Below are 21,111 nucleotides of genomic sequence, written 5' to 3'. Positions count from 1 at the left end.
GAATGTTGGCCTGCCCTACTAGGTTGGGGAAGTTCTCCTGGATGATATCCTGAAGAGTGTTTTCCAACTTGGTTCCATTTTCTCCCTCACTTTCACGCACACCAATCAGACGTAGATTTTGTCATTTCACATAATCCCATATTTCTTGGAGGCTTTGTTCATTTCTTTTTCCTTTTTTTCTCTAGACTTCTCGCTTCATTTTCATTCATTTGGTCATCAATCACTGATACTCTTTCTTCCAGTTGATCAGTTTGGTTACTGAAGCTTGTGCATTTGTCAAGTAGTTCTCGTGTCATGGTTTTCATCTCTATCAGTTTGTTTATGGCCTTCTCTGCATTGGTTATTCTAGTTATCCATTTTTCCATTCTTTTTTCAAGGTTTTTAGTTTATTTGCACTGGGTATGTAGTTCCTCCTTTAGCTCTGAGAAGTTTGATCGACTGAAGTCTTCTTCTCTCAGCTTGTCAAAGTCATTCTCCATCCAGCCTTGTTCCATTGCTGGCGATGAGTTGCGTTCCTTCGGAGGGGGAGATGCACTCTGATGTTTTGAATTTCCAGCTTTTCTGCACTGCTTTTTCCCCATCTTTGTGGTTTTATCTGCCTTTTGTCTTTGAAGATGGTGATGTACTGATGTGGTTTTGGTATAGGTGTCCTTCCTGTTTGATAGTTTTCCTTCTAACAGGACCCTCAGCTGCAGGTCTGTTTGAGTTTTCTTGAGGTCCACTCCAGACGCTGTTTGCCTGGGTATCAGCAGTGGAGGCTGCAGAAGGTAGAATATTGCTGAACAGTAAGTGTTGTTATCTGATTCTTGCTCTGGAAGCTTCATCTCAGAGGTGTACCCAGCCATGTGAGGTGTGAGATGTCAGTCTGCACTTCAGTTGATAATGCAGAAATCACCCATCTTCTGTGTCACTCACGCTGGGAGCTGGAGGCTGGAGCTCTTCCTATTCGACCATCTTCGCAAGATGGATTTTTTAAAAGCCACATGATCCAACAATATGCTGTCTAGGAAGACTTTAGATTCAATGGCACCAATAGGTTGAATGTGACAGAAAAAAATACTCCATGAAAAGAATAACCAAAGGAGAGGGGGAGTGGCTACACTAAAATTAAACAAAATAGACTTTAGGACAGAAATTATTACAAAAGAGAAAGAAGGATAATATATATTAGTAAAAGCATTAATCTTTCCAGAAGATATAACAATATAAACATATATTCACCTAGCTAGAGCACCAAAGTCCATGAAGCAAAACCAGAAAGACTTAGAGAGAAAGAAATGGTGCAACAATAACTGGAAACTTCAGTATCTCAATTCCAATAATAGAATAACTAGACAAAAGGCCAGCAATGAAATAAGACTTCGACAACATTATAAATCAACTAAACCTTTTTTCTACAGTCACCACTCCATGCCCCAACATGCCCTGAGTTTGAAGGCTGAGGCCACCCAGGACCAAATGTAGTTTCTAGGGATGAATAGATTTTCAATGGAGGATGCTAGGATAAACAATAGTGTGATTTATACTTTTAACAAATCTGGCATATCTAAATCCTCTACCATTTGGAGTACACAATAGTTACCATTTACTTAAATTATTTTCTGAATAACAATCCAACTTAAGGTATTCAGTGTATAATTGAATAAATATTATTCAAATATGAATTGCATAGGAAGCTGAGTATGTAAGATTTTAAATGATCTGAAAAGTATTATTATCAAAATGACAGAGATGACAACATGTTTACATGAGGCAAGTTTAAACCAACCAAAATAAATGAGGCAAAAAAAGCAAAAATAAGGACAACTTATTGCAAAAAAAAAAATAGAGAAATATAAAGCTGTAATGGAGATGTACATACCTTTAAAAAGATAACTCACTAAAAATGCAAGTATAATGTATCTTCATATACAATGAAAGAGTCTTAAACAAAGGTATGTAGGAATAGCCTGGATGGCTGTGCAAAGGCAGTCATGTATTGGGTTTTCTGGAAAGAGCAGTCATCAGTTGGAAGTAACACACCAAACTTACTAGAGTACTCTGCACATCCTGTTCTTCACGTCTTGATGTGGGACCCCCACTTTTGTGAAGTGACGCTGAAGGCCATGGTGTTTGTGACTGGCAGTCTGAACTCCTCTCTCTGAGGAAGGTAAAGCAGCAAGGCCATGGAGCCTGGGCCTCAAGACCCAGTACACTGGTGAATTTGACCAGAGAGTAGGGAGACGTCTTGTCATGGATGTTGAAATTAATATGAAATTCCAACCTAAATGTCTGTCTATGGGCAGAGGGGTGGCTCCCTACTCTGCACCCTACGTACTTTGTTCACTACCTCTGTGAGAGAACTGACATTTCCTCTCTCCACCCGCAGCCTATGGGCTAGTTCCTTTCCCCATGCTGGATTCCAGCTCAGACCCTAGCATGGCTCCTGAGCAGTACAAAATGGCATAGTCAGAGCTTTGGGAGGCTGGGAACTGAGCAGAAGAGTTGGATAGTCTAGGCAAGGAATGATCAAGGCCCCAACTGAAGCAAAATGGAAATGATTTCCATGGTCGGGTGAAAACAACCCTGTGGCACTGCATAGTGGGAATCCATGAAGATAAAGAGCCAGAATATATGAGTGTGACTCCTGGCTCTGTCACTCTTGATCTGAGTGACTCGAGAAAGTCCCTTAACATCTCTGAGCCTGCTTCTCCATCCGACCAATAGATATGATGATGTCTGCCCTACCTATCTGAGATGGACAATGATAAGATAGGAAGACAGTGTATGAAAAACACTTCAGAAACTGTCAAAACTTAAAAAAAAAAAAAAGCACAAACATGTGTATAAACATACTGCTCCATGGCTCAGGATGAGCAAGAATCAACTGTGCTCCAACCCAATAAACTCTATGAGGAATCGTATTGATTCATTCTTTCCCAACACTTTGGCCCAGAAAGCTGTATTTTCATAGCTTGAAGTAAATCTATTTTCTTACTGATCAAAGGTAATACACTTAAGTGTATCACACATTAGAATAGTTTGCTTGTTAGCTTTCCAGTTTGTTTGCAAATCAAATTATTTGGTGTTCTTTTGTTTTTGAGGTATTTGAGTTCCTTGTATATAATGGATATTAATCCCTTGTCAGATAAATAGTTTGCAAATATTTTTTTCTATTCTGCAGCTTATCTGTTCATTCTTTTTGTTGTTTCCTTTGCTTTGCATAAGTTTTTTAGTTTGATGTAATCTTATTTGTCTATTTTTTCTTCTGCTGCCTTTGTGTTCGAGGTCTTCTTCATAAAACCTTTGCTCAGACCAATGTCCTGAAGTATTTTCCTGATGTTTTATTTTAGTAGTTTTTAAATTTTAGGTCTTACATTTAAGTCTTTAATCCATTTTGTGTTGATTTTAGTATATAGTGTGAGAGAGAAGTCTAGTTTCATTTATCTGCACATAGATCACATAGATATCCAGTTTCCCCCAACATCATTTATTGAAGAGACTGTCCTTCCCCCAGTGTATGCTCTTGTGCCTTTGTCAAAAATCAGTTGGCTGTAAATATGTGGATTTATTTCTGTGCTCTCTATTCTCTGCCATTGGTCTATGTGTCAGTTTTTATGCCAGTATCATGCTGTTTGGTTTCCAACCCTTTGAGTTTATTTTTAAGTTCAGTAGTGTGATGCCTCTAGCTTTATTCATCATGCTCAGTATTCCTTTGACTACTTGGGATCTTTTGTGATTCCATACAATGTTGGGCTCATTTTTTCCATTTCTATGAAGAATGTTGTTGGTATTTTACAGAGATTGTACTGAATCTGCAGAGAGCTTTCGGTAAGATTGTCATTTTCACAATATTAATTATTTCAATTCATGAATATATGATGCCTTTCTATTTTTGTGTGTTCTTTTCAATTTATTTCATCAGCGTTTCACAGTTTTCCTTGTAGATATCCTTCACCACCTTGGTTAAACTTATTCCTGGGTATTTTTTCTGTAGCTGTTGTAAACAGGATTGCTTTCTTCATATCTTTTTCCACTAGTTCATTGTTGGTGTATACAAATGCTATAGGCTTTTGTATGTTGATTTTGTATCCTACAACTTTACTGAACTTGTTTATTAGTTCTAAAAGTTGTTGATGGAGCTTTTAGGGTCTTCTAGATATAAGATCATGTTATTTGTAAAGAGGAACAATTTGACTTTCTCCTTTGCAACCTGGATGTTCTTTACATCTTTCTCAATTTATTCCTAATTGCTCAGGCTAGGTCTTCCAGTATTATGTTAAATAACAGTGGTGAGAGTGGGCATCCTTGTCTTGTTCCAAATCCTAGAGGAAAAGTTTTCAGGTTTTCCCTATTCAGTATGATGTAGGCTGTGGTTTGTCATATATGGCCTTCATTGCGTTGAGGTACATTCCTTTTATACCTAACTTGTTAAGAATTTTTAATCATGAAGCAATGTTGAATTTTATCAAATGCTTTTTATACATTTATTGAGATGATCACATGGCTTTTGTCCCTTATTATGTTGATCTAATGTATTAAATTTATTGATTTGCATATGTGGAACCACACTTGCATCCCTGGGATAAATCCCACTTGATCATGGTGAATGATTTTTTTAACCTGCTGCTGGATTTGGTTTGCTAGTATTTTGTTGAAAATTTTTGCATCTATTTTCATCAGAGATAGTGACCTATAGTTTTATTGTTGTTGTTATTGTGTCCTTATCTGGTTTGGGCATCAGGGTATAGCTGGGTTCATAGAATGAATTTGGGAGAATTCCCTCCTCTTGAATTTTCTGGAAGAGTTTAAGAAAAAACATTGTACTATTTCTTCTTTAAATGTTTGGTATAATTCTGCATTAGGTCCTGGGCTTTTCTTTGATGGGAGACATTTAATTACAGATTTAATTTCATTACTCGTAATTGGTCTGTTCAGGTATTCCATTTCTTCTTAGTTAAATCTTGGTAGGTTGTATGTGTCCAGAAATTTACTTATTTCCATTAGATTTGAAAATAATTTATTTATTTTCATTTGTTGGCATATAGTTGTACACATTAATCTCTAATGATCATTTGTATTTAGGTAGTTTCAGTTGTAATGTCTCCTCTTTTGTTTCTGATTGTATTCATTTGAGTCTTTTTTCTTGTTCTCATACTTGGTCTAGCTAATGGTTTGTCAATTTTGTTTATTTTTTCAAAAAACCAACTTTTCATTTTGTTGATATTTTGTATTTTTAGCCTCAGTTGTACTTATTTCTGCTCTGGTGTTTATTATTTATTTTCTTCTACTAATTTTGTGTTTGGTTTGTTCTTGCTTTTCTAGATTCTTGAGATGCATTATTAGGTTTATTTGAAATCTTTCTACTTTTTTGATATAGCATTTTTTGCTGTAAACTTTCTCTCAATATTGTTTTTGCTGTGTCACAAAGATTTTTACATGTTGTGCTTCTGTTTTCATTTGTTACACGAAAGGTTTTTAAATGTCTTTATCAATCCATTGGTTGGTCAAGAGCATGTTGTTTAATTTTCATGCGTTTGCGTGATTTTGAAAGCTCCTCTTGTAATCGATTTCTAGTTTTATTCTAATGTGATCAGAAAAGATACTTGAAACAATTTCAATTATTTTACATTGTTGAGACTTGTTTTATGTCCTACAGTGTGGTATATCCTGGACAATATTCCACGTGCTGGTGAAAAGAATGTATATTCTGCAGCTGTAGGGTGAAATGTTCTGTAAATGTTTGTTAGGTCCATTTGTTCTAAAGTGCAGTTTAAGTTCAATGTCTCTTTGTTAATTTTCTGTCTAAATTATCTGTCTAGTATTGAGACTGAAGTATTGAAGTTCACAATTATTGTATTTAGGGTCTATGTCTCTATTTAGCTTTAATAATATTTGCTTTGTATATCTGAGTGGTCCAGTGTTGGGTGCATAGGGGATTATATCTTAATTTAGGACACTCTAGTTTGGACTAATGCCAACTTAATATCAATAGTATTACAAAAACTTTTTTTCTATATATCTCTGTTCCCACCTGCCAAATTTATGTTATTATCACCAGTTACATCTGTATACATTGTAGGCCTATTAATGCAGATTTATAATTGTTGTTTTATGTAGTTGTCTTTTAAATAATATGAGAAGGGCCGGGCGCAGTGGCTCACGCCTGTAATCCCAGCACTTTGGGAGGCCGAGATGGGTGGATCACGAGGTCAGGAGATTGAGACCATCCTGGCCAACACAGTGAAACCCCGTCTCTACTAAAAATACAAAAAATTAGCCAGGCATGGTGGTGGGTGCCTGTAGTCCCAGCTACTTGGGAGGCTGAGGCAGGAGAATGGTGTGATCCTGGGAGGTGGAGCTTGCAGTGAGCTGAGATCCGGCCACTGCACTCCAGCGTGGGCAACAGAACCAGACTCCGTCTCAAATAAATAAATAAATAAATAAATAATATGAGAAAAAGTGAAGTTGCAAAAAAATTAATAATTACATATTTGCCTATATGGTCATCTTAAGTACTATTTTTAATTTCTTCATGTGAATTTCAGTTACTGTCTAGTGTCTTTTCATTTAGCCTGAAGGACTCACTTTAATAGATCTTGTAGGTTAGGTCTGCTAGCAATTAACTGTCTCAATTTTTGTTTATCTAGAAATGTCTTGATTGCTCTTTTACGTTTGAAGGATAGTTTTGCCAGATGTTGAATTCAGTTGACAGGTTTTTGTTTCAGCATTTTGAATATGTCATTCTACTGCCTCTGGCCTCCCTAGTTTCTGATGAGAAATTAGCTGCTAATCTTATTGAGGATCTTTTGTGTATGACAAGTCATTTATCTGCAGTTTGATTATAATGTGACTTAGTACAGATCTCTTAGTTTATTCTATGTGGGATTCACTGAGGTTGTGATATGTAGAGTCATGTCTTTCATTAGATTTGGAAAATGAACATTATTCCTTGAAAGTGACCATTATTCCTTTTTCTCTTTTCTTTCTTGGACTTCTTCTATGCTTATGTAGGCATATCTAGGAGACATTGCAGGTTCAATTCCAGACCATCACAATAAAGTAAATGTCGCAAAAAGAAAGCCACATATATGTTTGGTTTCCCGGTGCAAATGGAAGTTATATTTTCACTATATTGTAGTCCATTAAGCATAAAATGTATGTAATTAAATGTAAAAATGCCTTATTGCCAAAAACTGTTGACACCATGACACTAAGTGAGCACATACTACTGGAAAATTGGCACTGATAGACTCACTTGACACAGACAGCATTGCCACAGATTTTTAATTTGTAAAAAATGCAATATCTGCCAAGTGGAATAAAGTAAAGTACAATAAAGCAGAGCTCAATAAAACAGGGTATTCTTATACTTGACAATATCCTACAGGCATCTTAGGCTTTGTTCATCTTCTTCATTCTTTTTTTTTCTGTTCCTCAGACTGAATAATTTCATTTGACCTTCTTCACATTTACTAATTTTTTCTTTTGCTAGCTCAAATCTGTTCTTGAGTCTCTCTAGTGAATTTTTTAATTTCAGTTATTGTACTTTCCCAACTCTTGAATTTCTGTTTGGTCTTTTTATATAATTTCTCTGTATCGATGTTCAGTATTTGATGATACATCATTCTCCCAATTACCTTTAGATCTTTGTACATGGTTTCCTTAAATCTTTAAATATATTTTAAATAGCTGATTTAAAGTCTTTGTCTAGTAAGTCCAGTATCTGAACTCCATTATGGACAGTTCTACTGATCGACTTTTCCCATTAAAAAAAAGCCATACTTTGTGTAGCTTTGTTTCTGGACAATATTTTTTGTTTCTTTTCATGCTTCATAATTTTTTGTTGAAAACTGGGCACTTTGAATTATATAATATGGCAATTCTGGAAATCAGATTTTCTCTTCTTTCCAGGATTTGTTGTTGCTGCTTGTTGTAGTTTCCATCATTTATTGTTTAATAACTTTTCTGAAATAATTTTTGTGAGTTATGTATTCTTTATCATGTGTGCCCATTGAAGTCTTTGTTCCATTAGCTTAATGGTCAGTTAGCAATTTGACAGAGATTTCTTTAAACACCTGGGGGCAGGGGGTGCCCCCATATCTTTGCTGTGGGGTTGTGTTGAAGACTTGGCCCAGAAGTTTACAACTGTGTCTTAGTTTTCACTTTCTGCTTGAGCAGAGTCTAGAGGTTGGCCTTAGGTTAAAGTTTCAGGTCTTTTTGGGTCTTTCCTAATCATGCACACAATCCTGGCATGTGTATGTATATGTTAGAGCTTTTCAAATCCTTACTCTTCAAAGCATCTTGTTTACCAGCCTTTTCTCCAGAGCTTTCAGTTAGTCTATTTTTTGCTCCAACTATTATCCATTGCCTGAGACAGTAGTGAGTAAAATATTTTTCTCTAAATGTTTCTGACAAAATTCCACAGATATCTGCTTTAGCACTGGAAGAATTCTGGGTTAGGTGACATGAAGGCAAGCCTTTGAACCAGCTTTTGGGTAACTACCAAATAGGTCAAAACAAATAATTTTAGCTATTTGCAAATGAGGTCCATTGTGCTTCCTACAGTAATGAAACTGCCACCAGGGTTGTCGTTTGCAAGACTCTTGCTAATTAGAGAGTTGGAATGGAACTAGGGTAAGTTAAAATGCAACCTTGCTGTTCTTACTGAGACTCAGCTGGGTTTTCCTGATAAAGCATTCCCCTGACTGATGCAAGCTGTTGGTTAGTTTCTAAAGTTCCAAAACACTGATTTGTCACTTCTTTGTTGTTGTTGCTGCAGCTGCTACAGGAGACAAAATTTTGAAATGTCTTACTCTGCCATTTTAACTGATGCCATTTTCCTCAGTTATTTATTTTAAAAATGAGTGTTCTGTATTATATTTAGTAGGCTGAGTATGGGGTGTTTTTTCTCTTTTTTTTTTTTTTTTTGAGACGGAGTCTCACTCGTCACCCAGGCTGGAGTGCAGTGGTGTGATCTCAGCTCACTGCAAGTTCTGCCTCCTGGGTTCACGTGATTCTCCTGCCTCAGCCTCCCGAGTAGCTGGGACTACAGGCGCCGGCCACCATGCCTGGCTTTTTTGTATTTTTAGTAGAGACAGGGTTTCACCATGTTAGCCAGGATGGTCTCGATCTCCTGACCTCGTGATCCGCCCACCTTGGCCTCCCAAAGTGCTGGGATTACAGGCGTGAGCCACCACGCCTGACCGGGGTTTTTTTCATGAGGGGATTTGGGGAGCATGTAATCCATAATGTTCGTGGAACTAGAATTCACCAGTCATTTTCACTCCACTTCAGTCTGGCATCCTACTCCACTCTTACAATGAATCTATTCTTGTTAAGGTTATAAACAACTCTCCTTTGCCAAATCCAGTAAATACTGACCTCTTTTCAACTGTCTAACCCACTCATCAGCATTTGACAGAGTGAGACACTACCTTGTGAAAACACTAAACCTGTTTTGGCTTTTATGATACCATATTCCCCAGGGTTTTCTCCCATCTCTCTGCCCATATTTGGTTAGCTCCCTATCTTAGTCCATTTTATGCTGCTATAACAGAATGCCACAGACTGAGTAATTTATAGTGAACATAAATGTATTTGGCTCACAGTTCTGGAGGATGGGAAGCCCAAGAGCATGGCACCAGCATCTGGTGAGGGCCTTCATGCTATGTCAGCCCCAGGTGAAGACAGAAGGGCAAGTTAGGGCAAGAGAGAGCATGCAAGAGAACATCAACCCTGCTTTTGTAACAATCCAATCTCACAATAATGACATTAATTCGTTCATGAGGGCAGAGTCCTTATGGCTTGATCACCTCTTTAAAGATTCACATCTTAATAACATCAAAATGGCAATTAAATTTCAGCATGAGTTTTGGAGGGGACATTCAAACCACAGCACTTCCTTAAATAAACTTTCATCCTCCTTCTAATAATCCCTAGATGTTGGAGATTCTCATAGTTTGGTCCTAGCCTCTCTATTTTTCTTTTCTTGGTTTTTTTTTTTACATTCTTCTCAGTGGTCTATAAAAGTTATATTCCTAGCCAAAACTCTCCTCTAAACAGTATAGTCTTACATCCAATTCTCTTCTAAACTTCTCCACTTAGATGTACTTCTGTCATATACCACAAGGGCATGGCACCATGAAGTCTGGCCTAGGTCTAAGAACTAGCAAGACTGGAAACTTGGGTTTGGCTTAAGTTTCCTTCTATCTGGTTCCAATAATGGTCCAGAAATTAAGAAGATCAACTGATACAATGAATGCTTGGTTTAAGAAATTCAAAGGGTTCTTCAAACATACCATCTTCCTACTAAACTATAAAGCCCTTGTCTTTTTTTAACCAGGATAGATTAGTACTGAGGGTATTTGGCAACTAGGTGCTCATCAGTGACCTCCAAGAAAACAGTTTCTGTCACATGACAGTGGTAGTGATTACTGAGGCCATATCATGATGACAAGTATAAACTGCTCCATTAAGAAGCCTGTGATGGGCAAGAGTGCCTTAAAAGAAGAGTCACTGAGGCTTCACTAAAGCAAGGCAGTACATGTGCACAAGGTTCCACAAAGGCCAAAGGTGTACACGGAGATGGGAGCTGGATTTTGAAACAGATGAGGACAAAATAAAGGTTGGGAGAAAAGAAGTGTTGGTCAGAGGTAGCAGGGCGTCATCCAGCAGCACCTTCTGGTGAGCTGAGATTACTATCTGTCCTAACCAAAAGTCCAGGGTTTCGAAGGATGGCCTGTGGTTTCTAGCCTGAGACATACAGTGATGAGGCTGACAGTATAACTGGGGAAATAGGGAAGGAAATGCCATCAGTGAGAGAATGGACAAGTGGGGAACTGCACCATCTGTGCCCATTTAAAAGGATTAGGAAGTGAGAGAGGAGAACAGGAATGGGGAACATGGCAGAGAGGCATAATGTGGGCATCAGTCAGAATTCTGTGGATTATGAGTCACAGAAAGGAAATCCAAACTAGCTAAAGCCAGAAAAGAGAATTTATTGGAAAAATCCTTTGGAAGCTGGAGGACCAGGTTGGAAAATGGCTCCAGAGAACCTAAAAGCAAGAAGCACAAGTATAGTCTTCTTGCAGGAAGAGCCTGGGGAGGACACCCCTGCAGAGTGTCACTTGTGGAAAAGCCTCATCATCACAGCAGGTGTCATCACTGCCACCAGTGCTGAGAAGTCGACTCTGTCCATCTCTGGGTCACGCTCAAGATGACATTCAAAACCCAGGCAGGGTCATCTGCTCAGCTGAGCCTCAGCCACATGACCATATCCAACTGCCTGCCAGAGATAGAACAGATCCATTCTTGTAGCTTCCAAAGAGGGAGATGAGGAATTCCTCCAAAACAGGGAGGGCCTAGATATAGTACAGACAAAAAACAAGTTCCATTCCACTATAACAGATGAGGTGAAGAGGAGGCGTAATCTTGAGAGCAGGAAAGACTTGAGGGAGTTTGTCAACTTGGAAAAAAGCACCAATGAGGGAGAGATTAAAGATGCAAAAGGAGGGGAAATGGATAGAAAAGCAGGAGGAAGTTGGCTGGGCGCGGTGGCTCAGGCCTGTAATCCTGGCACTTTGGGAGGCCAAGGCGGGCAGATCATGAGGTCAGGAGTTTAAGGCCAGCCTGGCTAACATAGTAAAATGCTGTCTCTACTAAAAATACAAAAATTAGCTGTGTGTGGTGGCACGCACCTATAGTCCCAGCTACTGAGGAGGCTGAGGCAGAAGAATTGCTTGAACCCAGGAGGTGGAGGTTGCAGTGAGCTGAGACCGCACCATTGTACTTCAGCCTGGGTGACAGAGCGAGATTCCATCTCAAAACAAAAGGAGAAAGGAGAGGAGACGAAAGGAGAGGAGAGGAGAGGAGAGGAAAAAGGAAAGGAAAGGAAAGGAAAAAGAAAGCAGGAGGAAGTTACAGGAGGGATCAAGGGTGTGGCATCTGTGCAGAAGAGAGGGGCAGGGAGGAATTTGACTGTGGTGAGAGGTATGAGCAATGAGAGAAGGCGCCTGGGAAATTTCCACTCTTTCCATCTGTTCCAATCCCTGCCTTAACACATCAAGCAGGTATTTTCACAAGGGAGAAGGCTTGTTTTTCAATAATGCAAAGCTGATCACAATGGTGATTTATCATTTTCTAAAATCTGACTCTTTACCTAAGCTTCAGGGAAGGGAATCATTTCAGACCCGCTTCCTTGTTGGTACCATTGTGGAAGGGCAGGGGTTGCCTTTGGAGCCTGGGCAACTGATGCAGTGACTGCTCCCCTTCTTTTCTAGGAAAGGAGGCGGCTTTTGGGAATCTCAGTGTGTCATGTTCCCAGGACCCAGAAACAGAACTGCCATATAGCGAGGACACGTTTCACTCTTTCGTCTCAGCCTCTGACTCCTGGAAGCAAGGACACTGCCTAGCCCAGGGTGTCAGGCCTGGTAAGCTAGGGTCTTTCCGAAGCCGCTTCCCAAGGTACCCTGTGAGAACCCAGCACTCACAGGCAGGGCCTGTGCTACTATCAGTCCTACACTCACTCTAATAGAAGCTTCCCCTTGTGAGAAATCCACAGACTTTACAGCTGAATAAATTCTTTATCTGAAAGTTGTTCAATTCAATGGGGAGCCCAGATAGTTGTCCAAGTGGATCAAAGAGTCCTAGGTGAGTAGTATTTCCCTGAATCCAACATTTACAGAGGCTTAAAATTGAGTCTGCAAGCTCTAAAGCCCAAGTGTGGTAGGCATGGAACTAAGCTGCTCTGAACCTGCTTCCGAAAAGGACTCACTGCCCAACTGCAGGAGTGAAGTCAGCTGACAGCTGCTAGCTGTTAGCTCTTTCAGGGTGAGGCTTAGCTTTCCAGCCAACTTCACTCTCTTCCTGGGTGGCTCCAAGCCAATGACTGCACAAGTCCTGGCCACCTCCACCCAAAGCCAGGCCCCTCCAGTGGGTCATGTGCTCAGAGTGCCAGCTGGGCTGGCAGCAATACTGTCAGGTGTGCAGTGTGCTCTGATACCTTCCTCCCTGTCCCTGCTTCCCTCCTTTCCTGAGCAAAATGTTAATCCCTAAAAAACACTCTTATCTCAGTATCTGCCACTGGAACCCAGCTGAGGCACCACTCATTCATCTATTCAGCACACACTATACATCCTCTGACTTAGCTGTTGTAAAGTTAAAGGTAATGTGTGACAAGTGCTACAACAGTGGTTGGAACAAAAGGTTATGGTTATGGTGTCTGAGCCAATGCAGTGCCCCTAAGCCACCTTTCTCGCAGACCAGGGCTGAACAACTCTAGAAATTATGCCCAAGGGTACAGGTTGCAATCCAGGGGCTTTCCAAGCAAAGCCTCTCTGCTCCAGTCTGAACTCTCTTGCTCGGTATATCTGGGTGGTTTCCTAGTACCTAATTCTGTATCTTTGTCCTTCTGTCCAGGATCCCAAGACAACAAAGACCCCAGATAGGTAGAAGTCCAGGTTTTAGACCCCTTCTGGGGTCCTGGGCTGTCAAAGGGAGGGTATGCCATGGATGCAGGGTGTGGACAAAACTAAAACTAAAAGCCAAGGCAAGGGAACAGAGATGGTGGAGCCAGCAAGACAGACTTTAGGCCCAAGGCAGCAGAGCTGAAGCCAGGAACAGTGGGTGGAGAGAAAGGCCATTCCCTCTATGACAGAGCAGCCTGCAGTGCCCAAGTGCCCAATGGCAAGATGACCAAGGACAGGCTTACAGTACAAGCAGGGCAAGGCCACCAAAGTGGCGCAAAAGTTCAACTTTGATGAATCCCACACAGTTTCCCAATTTAAATATCTAGGAAGAATACTTTTTAATTCAGCATATGATAGGTTTTATATGTAGATGATATTCAAATTATGGGTGAGGGGTCAGGAAAAACTCATACTCCTCTAAAGATCTCACAACAGTCCTTGTAGAAGGTCCCCATGGCCTTGGGCATGGGTGATATGGGAAATGTTAAAGGTGCCGAACTCTAACCATAGAGCACTGAGCAAGGAGGTGGTGCTGGAACAAGGTCTAGAGGGATGCATCAAAGTTCAGGAGGCAAAAAAGGGCAGGCATAGTGGAGTGTGTATCCAGTGAGAATGTCGGCTGTAGTAATGAAGAGGACCAACTATGAAATGACTCGATACAGTATAAGTTAATTTCTCTTTCTCTCAAGATGCTTCTGGGTTAACAGTGAGGGCTTGGCTCCATGCAGTCATTCAGGGCCCCAGACTGCAGGGATTCTACCATATTCCACATAGGAATTTCAAAGTGGTCCTATCCCAGTCAACCAGGAAAGGGAAATGAGCTTAGAAGAGTGGCAAGAGAAGGAGTCCTGGAAGCCAGGCCTAGAAGTAACCACATCACTTCTGCTCATGTATAATGGCCAGGATGCAGTCATACCTAACGGCAAGGATGCTGGAAATGTAGAACATCTATGTGTTCCCAGGAAGAAGGGGAGAACAGATTCAGGTGGAGAATTGGCATCCTTTACCTAGAACAGGGAGTCTACAGTGACTGGGGCAGACAGAGTGAATGTGGTGGAAACGGGCCAGAGGTGTGCTGACACATGCTTAACAACCAGCTCTGTAGAAGAAAAACAAAACAAAACAAAACATTTAAGCTCTGATTTACTGCATTTGCTGGTTTTCCTGGTGTAAATACTCCCACAACATTCAATTTCAAACTACCAGCATGATGTCACTCAACATTAGAGTTGAAAAGAGATGCATGGCAGCAACCCAATATATATTATCCACCATGTAGAAACAATAGATGTCAATTACCTTAAGAATAATAAAATGTAGTAAAATGATTTGGAAATTATGAGTTTTTAGTGCTTGTTATCTTTGTCTTAAATAGTTTATTTAATTGTAAGTTTATATATATTAATTTCTAATGACATTCTTGCTAAACAACTGGCTTACAAAACTCCTGAAAATGTAACCATCAGTTATGTCACTGGTACTCTCTAGCTGGTCCAGCCCACTACTGGGATAGACAGAAGGAGAAACCAAAGCATGAGGGTGGGAGCTGCCCATGAAGACCCTGAGTGACACACAAGGGAGTTGTGGCATCAGCCTCCTGGCAGCAGGAACAGCGAGCGTGCTAAGCAGGCAGGCTGGGGACCCAGGTGCTGGTGACCCCTGCGCAGGCATCACAAAGCCAGAGTAGCATTGTTTCTCTCCTCTGCCTCCAGAAGGGCTTACTCTGGTCCTCCATGCAGCTTCTGGAACAGGAGAAGCAGGGCTCTGCTATCTATACGTCGCCTTTGTGCAAATTAGAGGAAAGCTCCCTCTTCTAGCTGCACAGCTCCCCACCTCCCTGTGCTGGAACACATGGCTTTGCCAATGGAGCCCAAATTCAGCCTTCTTACCTCCCTCTACTGGACACCTTTGCGCAGTGCACAGAGTATCCAACAGCACCTGTGTCTCTGCATGGAGTTGTCTCAAGGTGGGGCTTGGGACAGATGCCCTTTCCACTTTCTGACCAGGAGATTTATTGGCAGATGTGCCTCTCCCTGAGAAGAACCTCCCTCAGGATGGCAGCCAGCAAACACCCCAAATGCAGTTGTTTTCTAAAGCCGTGGTTCTCAACCCTGGCTGAATCCCTAGAGGAGCTTTTATAGCTCCCAATGACAGTAAACCCTCCAGACTAGTTAAATCAGAGCCACTGATGGTGGGACATGGGAATTCACTGTCAGAGCTCCCTAATGTGTAGCCAAGGTTAGGAACTACTGTTTTGAAGGCATCCTGGCTCCGGGCCAGTTGATGCTGATTGGCAGCCATCCCACCAACAAGTGTGCATTTCAATAGATGCCTTCTGGGGAGTTCTGTCCATTCAGTGCTCTCCACATATCCTTCAGCTCCTGTCCCTGAACAGCCCTTAGAAAATACTGAATGATTCAAGGCAGGAAACCAGGTGAAGGCAGACCCGGGACCACTGCTGGAAAGGGGCAGCACCGTTTAGGCAGTCACAGGGCAGTGGAGAGGGAGGCATCTCTCTGTCGCCACTGCTAAGCTAGACCTGTGTCTCCCACTCCTTGGTCTCTGTGTCCCACTTATAAGTGAGAAGAGTAGGGCTGGTTCTTCAAATAAAAGCTTATAGGATGTCACATGTTCAACAGATCCCTTTGCCCTGCCCTTGTCCCCACTCCATCCTTCCACAAGCCACCGAAGAGGAAGTGGGAGGCTCCCAGGGCCCTGCAGATCTGGGCTGGTAAACTTCAGGATGGAGGAGCTCCAATTCCTGCCTCTATGGACCCTTCATCTCAGGAAATACTGAGAGCACAGTCTGAGGGTGGAAAGGAGAAAAGAGCTACTTTGCCCACCTGCCCCATTCCCCCAGCCTTCTCAGATGCAGAATCCAGATCAGTTCCTGCCCTTTTCCCAGCCTGACTTCTGGGTGTGAGCCCAGAGCCTGTGGTTTTGTCCACTTCCAGCTCTGATCCCCAGAAAAGCAGGCGAGTGAACACAGTGACTTAATATCATCAGGGAAAACAGCTGCACAGGAAAAGGGCCTGGGGGTGGTTTCTTAACCAAAACAAGTATGAGTGAACCCAGACTAAGTCTCAGGGCATTTCCTTGCCTCTGACTTGGATAAAGTGGTCCAGGCTGCATTACTCACAAATGGCTCCCTGATTGCTCAAGACATTGTCACAGGCCACAGGACTTGCCCTATGACGCTGCTGTCGACATGAGATTTTCTAGCTTGATATTCTCCCTACTCCTCCTGGGTGGCCCGTGTCCCAGCCAGGGCTTGTACCTGGCTTTAAAGGAAAAGGAGGTCAGTTCTGTCATTCAGTGGTATTTCTTGGATCTGCCCATCAAGCCAGAATTTCCTGTGAGGCTTCTGGCCTGAGTCAGCCTAAGGCTCAGGGAGGGTATACAAGAGGGGCAGTCCAGGGACATAGATAAGGACCCAGGGGAAGTGCTTAGCGGCTCATTCTGCTGGCGGAATCAGGAGAATTTCATTGGGGAATTGCCCAAAGAAGGACAAGATAATGTGAGGAAGGGCATTCCAGAAAGAGGGAGCTACACATGCAAAGACACGGAGGCACAGAAGAGCAGGGGCTGCACATGCAAGAACAGGAATACACAGGAGCGGGGCATGTGCAAAGTCAATGGGGCACACAGGAGCAGGCGCTGTATGTGCATATGGTTGTATAGCACATCAGCAAGAGATAGGTCAGAGAGCAGACCATGGATGCTACCATGAAAGAACCTGGAATGTTATGCCAAGTTACTCATTCATCCCTCTGAGGAGCAGCTGAAGACCAGAATAAGCGACTTGATGCTGAGTAAGACAGCTTTGTCTCCAGGGACTCCACCTTCTCCCACCAGCTCGGCCATGCAGCTCACCACATCCTGGTGAGTCTTCCTCCTTACTCTGCAGTCCTCCCCTCTCCACAGGGCACACTCTTCCCTAGGGAGGATTGCCACAGTGATCTCCTGGTGGGCCCTCTCCTGCTCCAGCTGCTAAAGTTGATTACACACCAATAGGACCCTTGGGGATCTGTGGACATGGGGCACTGGAGGGAGTGGGGAGGGTCAGATGGAGGGCATGGCCATCTGAGCAGGGGAGGGCATTGTTCAAATCCCTCTTTGCCAGCTACTGAAAGGGTCACACAATCCTCAGGCCCAAATGGCCAGACCCACGCTCAGATGCCTAAGAAGATACATGGAGTGATTATCAGGGGCACAGAGGCAGGTCACCGTTCAGCAGGTTCATTGGGGTCTCAAGCCAGGAGCTGTTACCATGCAGTGATGGGAATAGGGTGGAGAGGGTGGCATCACAGAGCGGCAGGAGCCGTAGACACAGCCCTGGGTTCCGCTGCCCACCCTGCCGCTCGGTACTGTATGACTTTGGGCAGGTGATTCAACCTTGCTGTGCCTTGTTTTCCAGATTTGAAATGCTATATATATAACACCTGCCTCAGGAGTTTGAGAGTTAAATGAGATATTAAATGTAAAGCACCAGCCTCAGTGCCTGACACATAGTAGGTGCCTAATAAATGATAGCTATTGTTATGATTGCATTCCTTGGGTAATTTTTAGCATCTTGAGGCTGGATTCCCCTCCTCACAAAGCCCCCGTATGCACCCTTTAAAATTATGCCAGCATCAAACAGAAACATAGCAATTAGCAGAGATTCACTATTCAATTCAGATATTCCTATGTGAAGAGCCCTGAGTTAAGTGCTTCCTGGCCTCTTATTACTGTCACCTTACTAAGGAGGCATAAATAGTATCCCTAACAGGCATCTTCCTGTTGGGAGTCTCCTGAGGAGTTTACATTGCCAGGCTGCTTGCTCCTTCCCAGACGCACCCGACTTTCAACACTTAAAACAGTGAGCTCATAAGCGGGTCCCCGTGGGCTGGGCCCTGCGTGGGGGTCTCGGCTACTCTCTCATCAAAGCGCTCTCCCACCCGGGGCTTGGCAGGGAGTGCGGCTCCTAGGCGGGGGCAGAAAGGCGCATTTCCTCCAGTCCCAGCAGAGAACTGCCGGAACCCCAGTACCCTCTCCCCGGCCAGGACCGCGCCTGGCTTCTTCGGCTGGCCCCGCCCCTCTCGGCCCCGCCCCGCCCCCGCGCTCAGCTTGGACAGCCACGCGTGCGCCCAGGCCGGGCAGAGGAACTGCCCCGCCCTGGTCCGGTGATTGATCAGCAGTGATTACTGAGGCTTTAATGGTCCGCTTGGATGGGAATTAATTCTGGGATGGATAAATAATGCATCGAGATTTATGTAGTCCAAGGCGAGCCGTCTGTCCGGAGCCGGGAGAGGTAGCCAAGGGAGCCTGACGGGTCACGCCAGCGGCCACGGGGCCCCGAGCGAGCAGGGCATGAGGGGCGACTGGGCGCGAGGACGAGCAAAAGCAAGTGGATGACAGCATGATCGGCCCCGCGGGGCTGGCCAGACGGCTGCAAGAACATGCTGAGCCCAAAGATCAGGCAGGCCAGGAGAGGTAAGTCCAACTTTCTGGGGTTTTTCTGGGCACCGCACGTGCCTCTTGGCAAAGGTGCGCGGACACTTGGCCAGCTGTCACGCCGTGTGTCACGCGGGGCGGGTGTTCTGGGACCATTGCCGCTGAACAGTGAGCATCCTCCTGAGGAAGTGCCCTTCCTCGTGAAACTCCTGGGCTGTGTGGGGACCCGACCTGAAGTTGCAAAAGGGCGGTGGCCAGTTTAGTGTCCAGTGGGTATGCACACTTCGCCCCACATTCCACATTTTGCAGAGGCCCGCGGTCGCTCCAAGTGACCTGGTGGCAACTTTAAGGAAACTTTGCTTCTTTACTGAGAGGGAAATGCCCAAGATTTGCCCTGTGGCCAACACAGAAGCACCACTTACCAGGGAAGGCAATGCCCTGGCTTCTAGAGACAGCTGGGTGCAAGCGAGGGTCTTCATTCCTGCTGTTCTGCAGGCAGCATTTCCTCAAGCAGGCCAGGAGCAGGCAGGCTTTCCTGCCAGGAGAACACCCAGAGAGCTGCAGTGCCTGGGGGCAGGACAGGTGGATGGGGGAGCAGACTCAGACCAGCAAGAGATGGGAGTCAGGAGAGTCCAGGACTGGGCTAGTCAGCTTGTGTCCAGCCAGTGACCCAGCACAGTGACCTGAAGACTTGGCCACTGTATGGGACTAGAGACAGCATCTCCATGGACAACTTCTTGGCCACAGAAAGTGTCATTTTGAATGAGAACATCTGTCTTTTACAAAAATAGAATGTGTCTTTTCAGGTGGCCACTATCTGGTAGACCTGAGCTCCTTTTGTAAACAATGAAGTGGAGGATGGGTCTTTGGAGGTGGATGGAGCATTTGCCTGGGAGCTTGGAAACAGTTTGTGTCTCACCAGGTGTTTGCAGCTGGGAGCCTCCAGCCTCCTGTGGGTTCACAGGGAACACACCCATCTTATTAGCACCCTGCAAGCCCTTGAATGATTTTCCTGGATGGGACTGGCCTTCCAGTGTGTTCCACAGCCATCAGAACCCCTCTGTGGGGTGCTTCTGGATGGGCTGAAACCTGTGTACCCCAGTGGGCAAAGGAGGACCTTGCATGGCTCTGCTGAGGAGGGAGCAAGTCTGGTGATGACCCAAGGGATAGGACAGGCCAGATGCCTCTGTGGGAGCTTAGTTCCACCCTCCCACTCCTGTGTAATGAGCTGGCCACTGGCTACATGTGGCTACTAAGCACTTGGCATGTCACTAGACCAAACTGAGAAAAAGACATACCAAATTTTGATGATTTAGTACAAAACAAAATGTACAATATCTCATTAATAATTATTTTACTGAAATGACAACATTTTGGATATATTGGGTTAAATAAAATCCATTATTAAAATTAATTTTACCTGTTTTACATTCTTTTACTATAGCTACTAGAACATTTACAAGTACATATGTGACTCATATTGTATTTTTTATATTTCTATTGGACAGTGCTGGTAAGAGACCAGTGCTTCAGCAAAGCGGCTTACAGGCAGCCTGTCTTTGAAATCCAAGGTTTATCATAAATGTTTGTTTTAAGTCAATGGTTCTCAACCAGGAGCAATTTGCCCCCCCTAGGGAACATCTGGCATTGTTTGGAGTATTTTTGGTTATTCCAACTGAGGGGTGCTACTGGCATCTAGTGCATATAGGCCAGCCATAGGGCCCTCTTCCAGTTCTCAGTGTTCTATGAACCTTCCACCATGGGGCTTTTGCACATCCTTCTTTCCCCTGGAATGCCTCCTACGTTCACATTTGCACACATGCAAGCATGTATGTGTGTGCACATGCATTCATGCATGCAAACATACACACACACACACCCCTTAATTCCTAGTCACCCTCCAGTTATAGTATAATTCAAGTGTTGCCAGCCAGGGAAGTCTTCCCACACACCCCAGTCTAGGCTGGATCCTCTGCTCCAGCTCTCCTTTTCTTTATGGTATTTACCATAGGTTGCAGTTGTATACTCCTGAGTGTGACTGTTTGGTGAATAACTGTCACTTGCATGCTTCATGAGCTCCATGAGAGCAGGAACCATTTCTGTTTGGGGGCATCATTATGCCCCCAATGCCAGGTACCAGGTGGACACTCAACCTATGTTTTTTGAATGGATGAATAGCTGGATAGAGGAGAAAGCATTTGCCTGGGTGGCTGGAGCACTGTCTCTA

General features: G+C 43.5%; 1 protein-coding gene across 3 annotated transcripts in view; it reads left to right on the top strand.

Moving 5' to 3' along the window:
- Positions 1–21,111, top strand: part of ARHGAP22 (Rho GTPase activating protein 22) — a 215,530-nt gene that overhangs the window by 38,432 nt on the left and 155,987 nt on the right. For 2 of the 3 annotated variants that reach the window (XM_011950354.1, XM_011950352.1), the window contains exon 1: positions 18,555–18,923. The exons of the other annotated variant lie outside the window; for it this stretch is intronic. In XM_011950354.1, coding sequence (XP_011805744.1) covers positions 18,890–18,923 — 34 coding nt within the window. In that variant the 5' untranslated portion in view covers positions 18,555–18,889. Of the gene's footprint in view, positions 1–18,554; positions 18,924–21,111 lie in introns of those variants that run through there. 3 annotated transcript variants of the gene reach the window in all.

Source organism: Colobus angolensis, unplaced genomic scaffold (genome assembly GCF_000951035.1).
Source record: "Colobus angolensis palliatus isolate OR3802 unplaced genomic scaffold, Cang.pa_1.0 Scaffold306, whole genome shotgun sequence".
In the NCBI taxonomy this organism is placed as follows: Eukaryota; Metazoa; Chordata; class Mammalia; order Primates; family Cercopithecidae; genus Colobus; species Colobus angolensis.
Note: the sequence above shows the minus strand (reverse complement) of the source record. Positions and strands in the feature narration are given on the sequence as shown.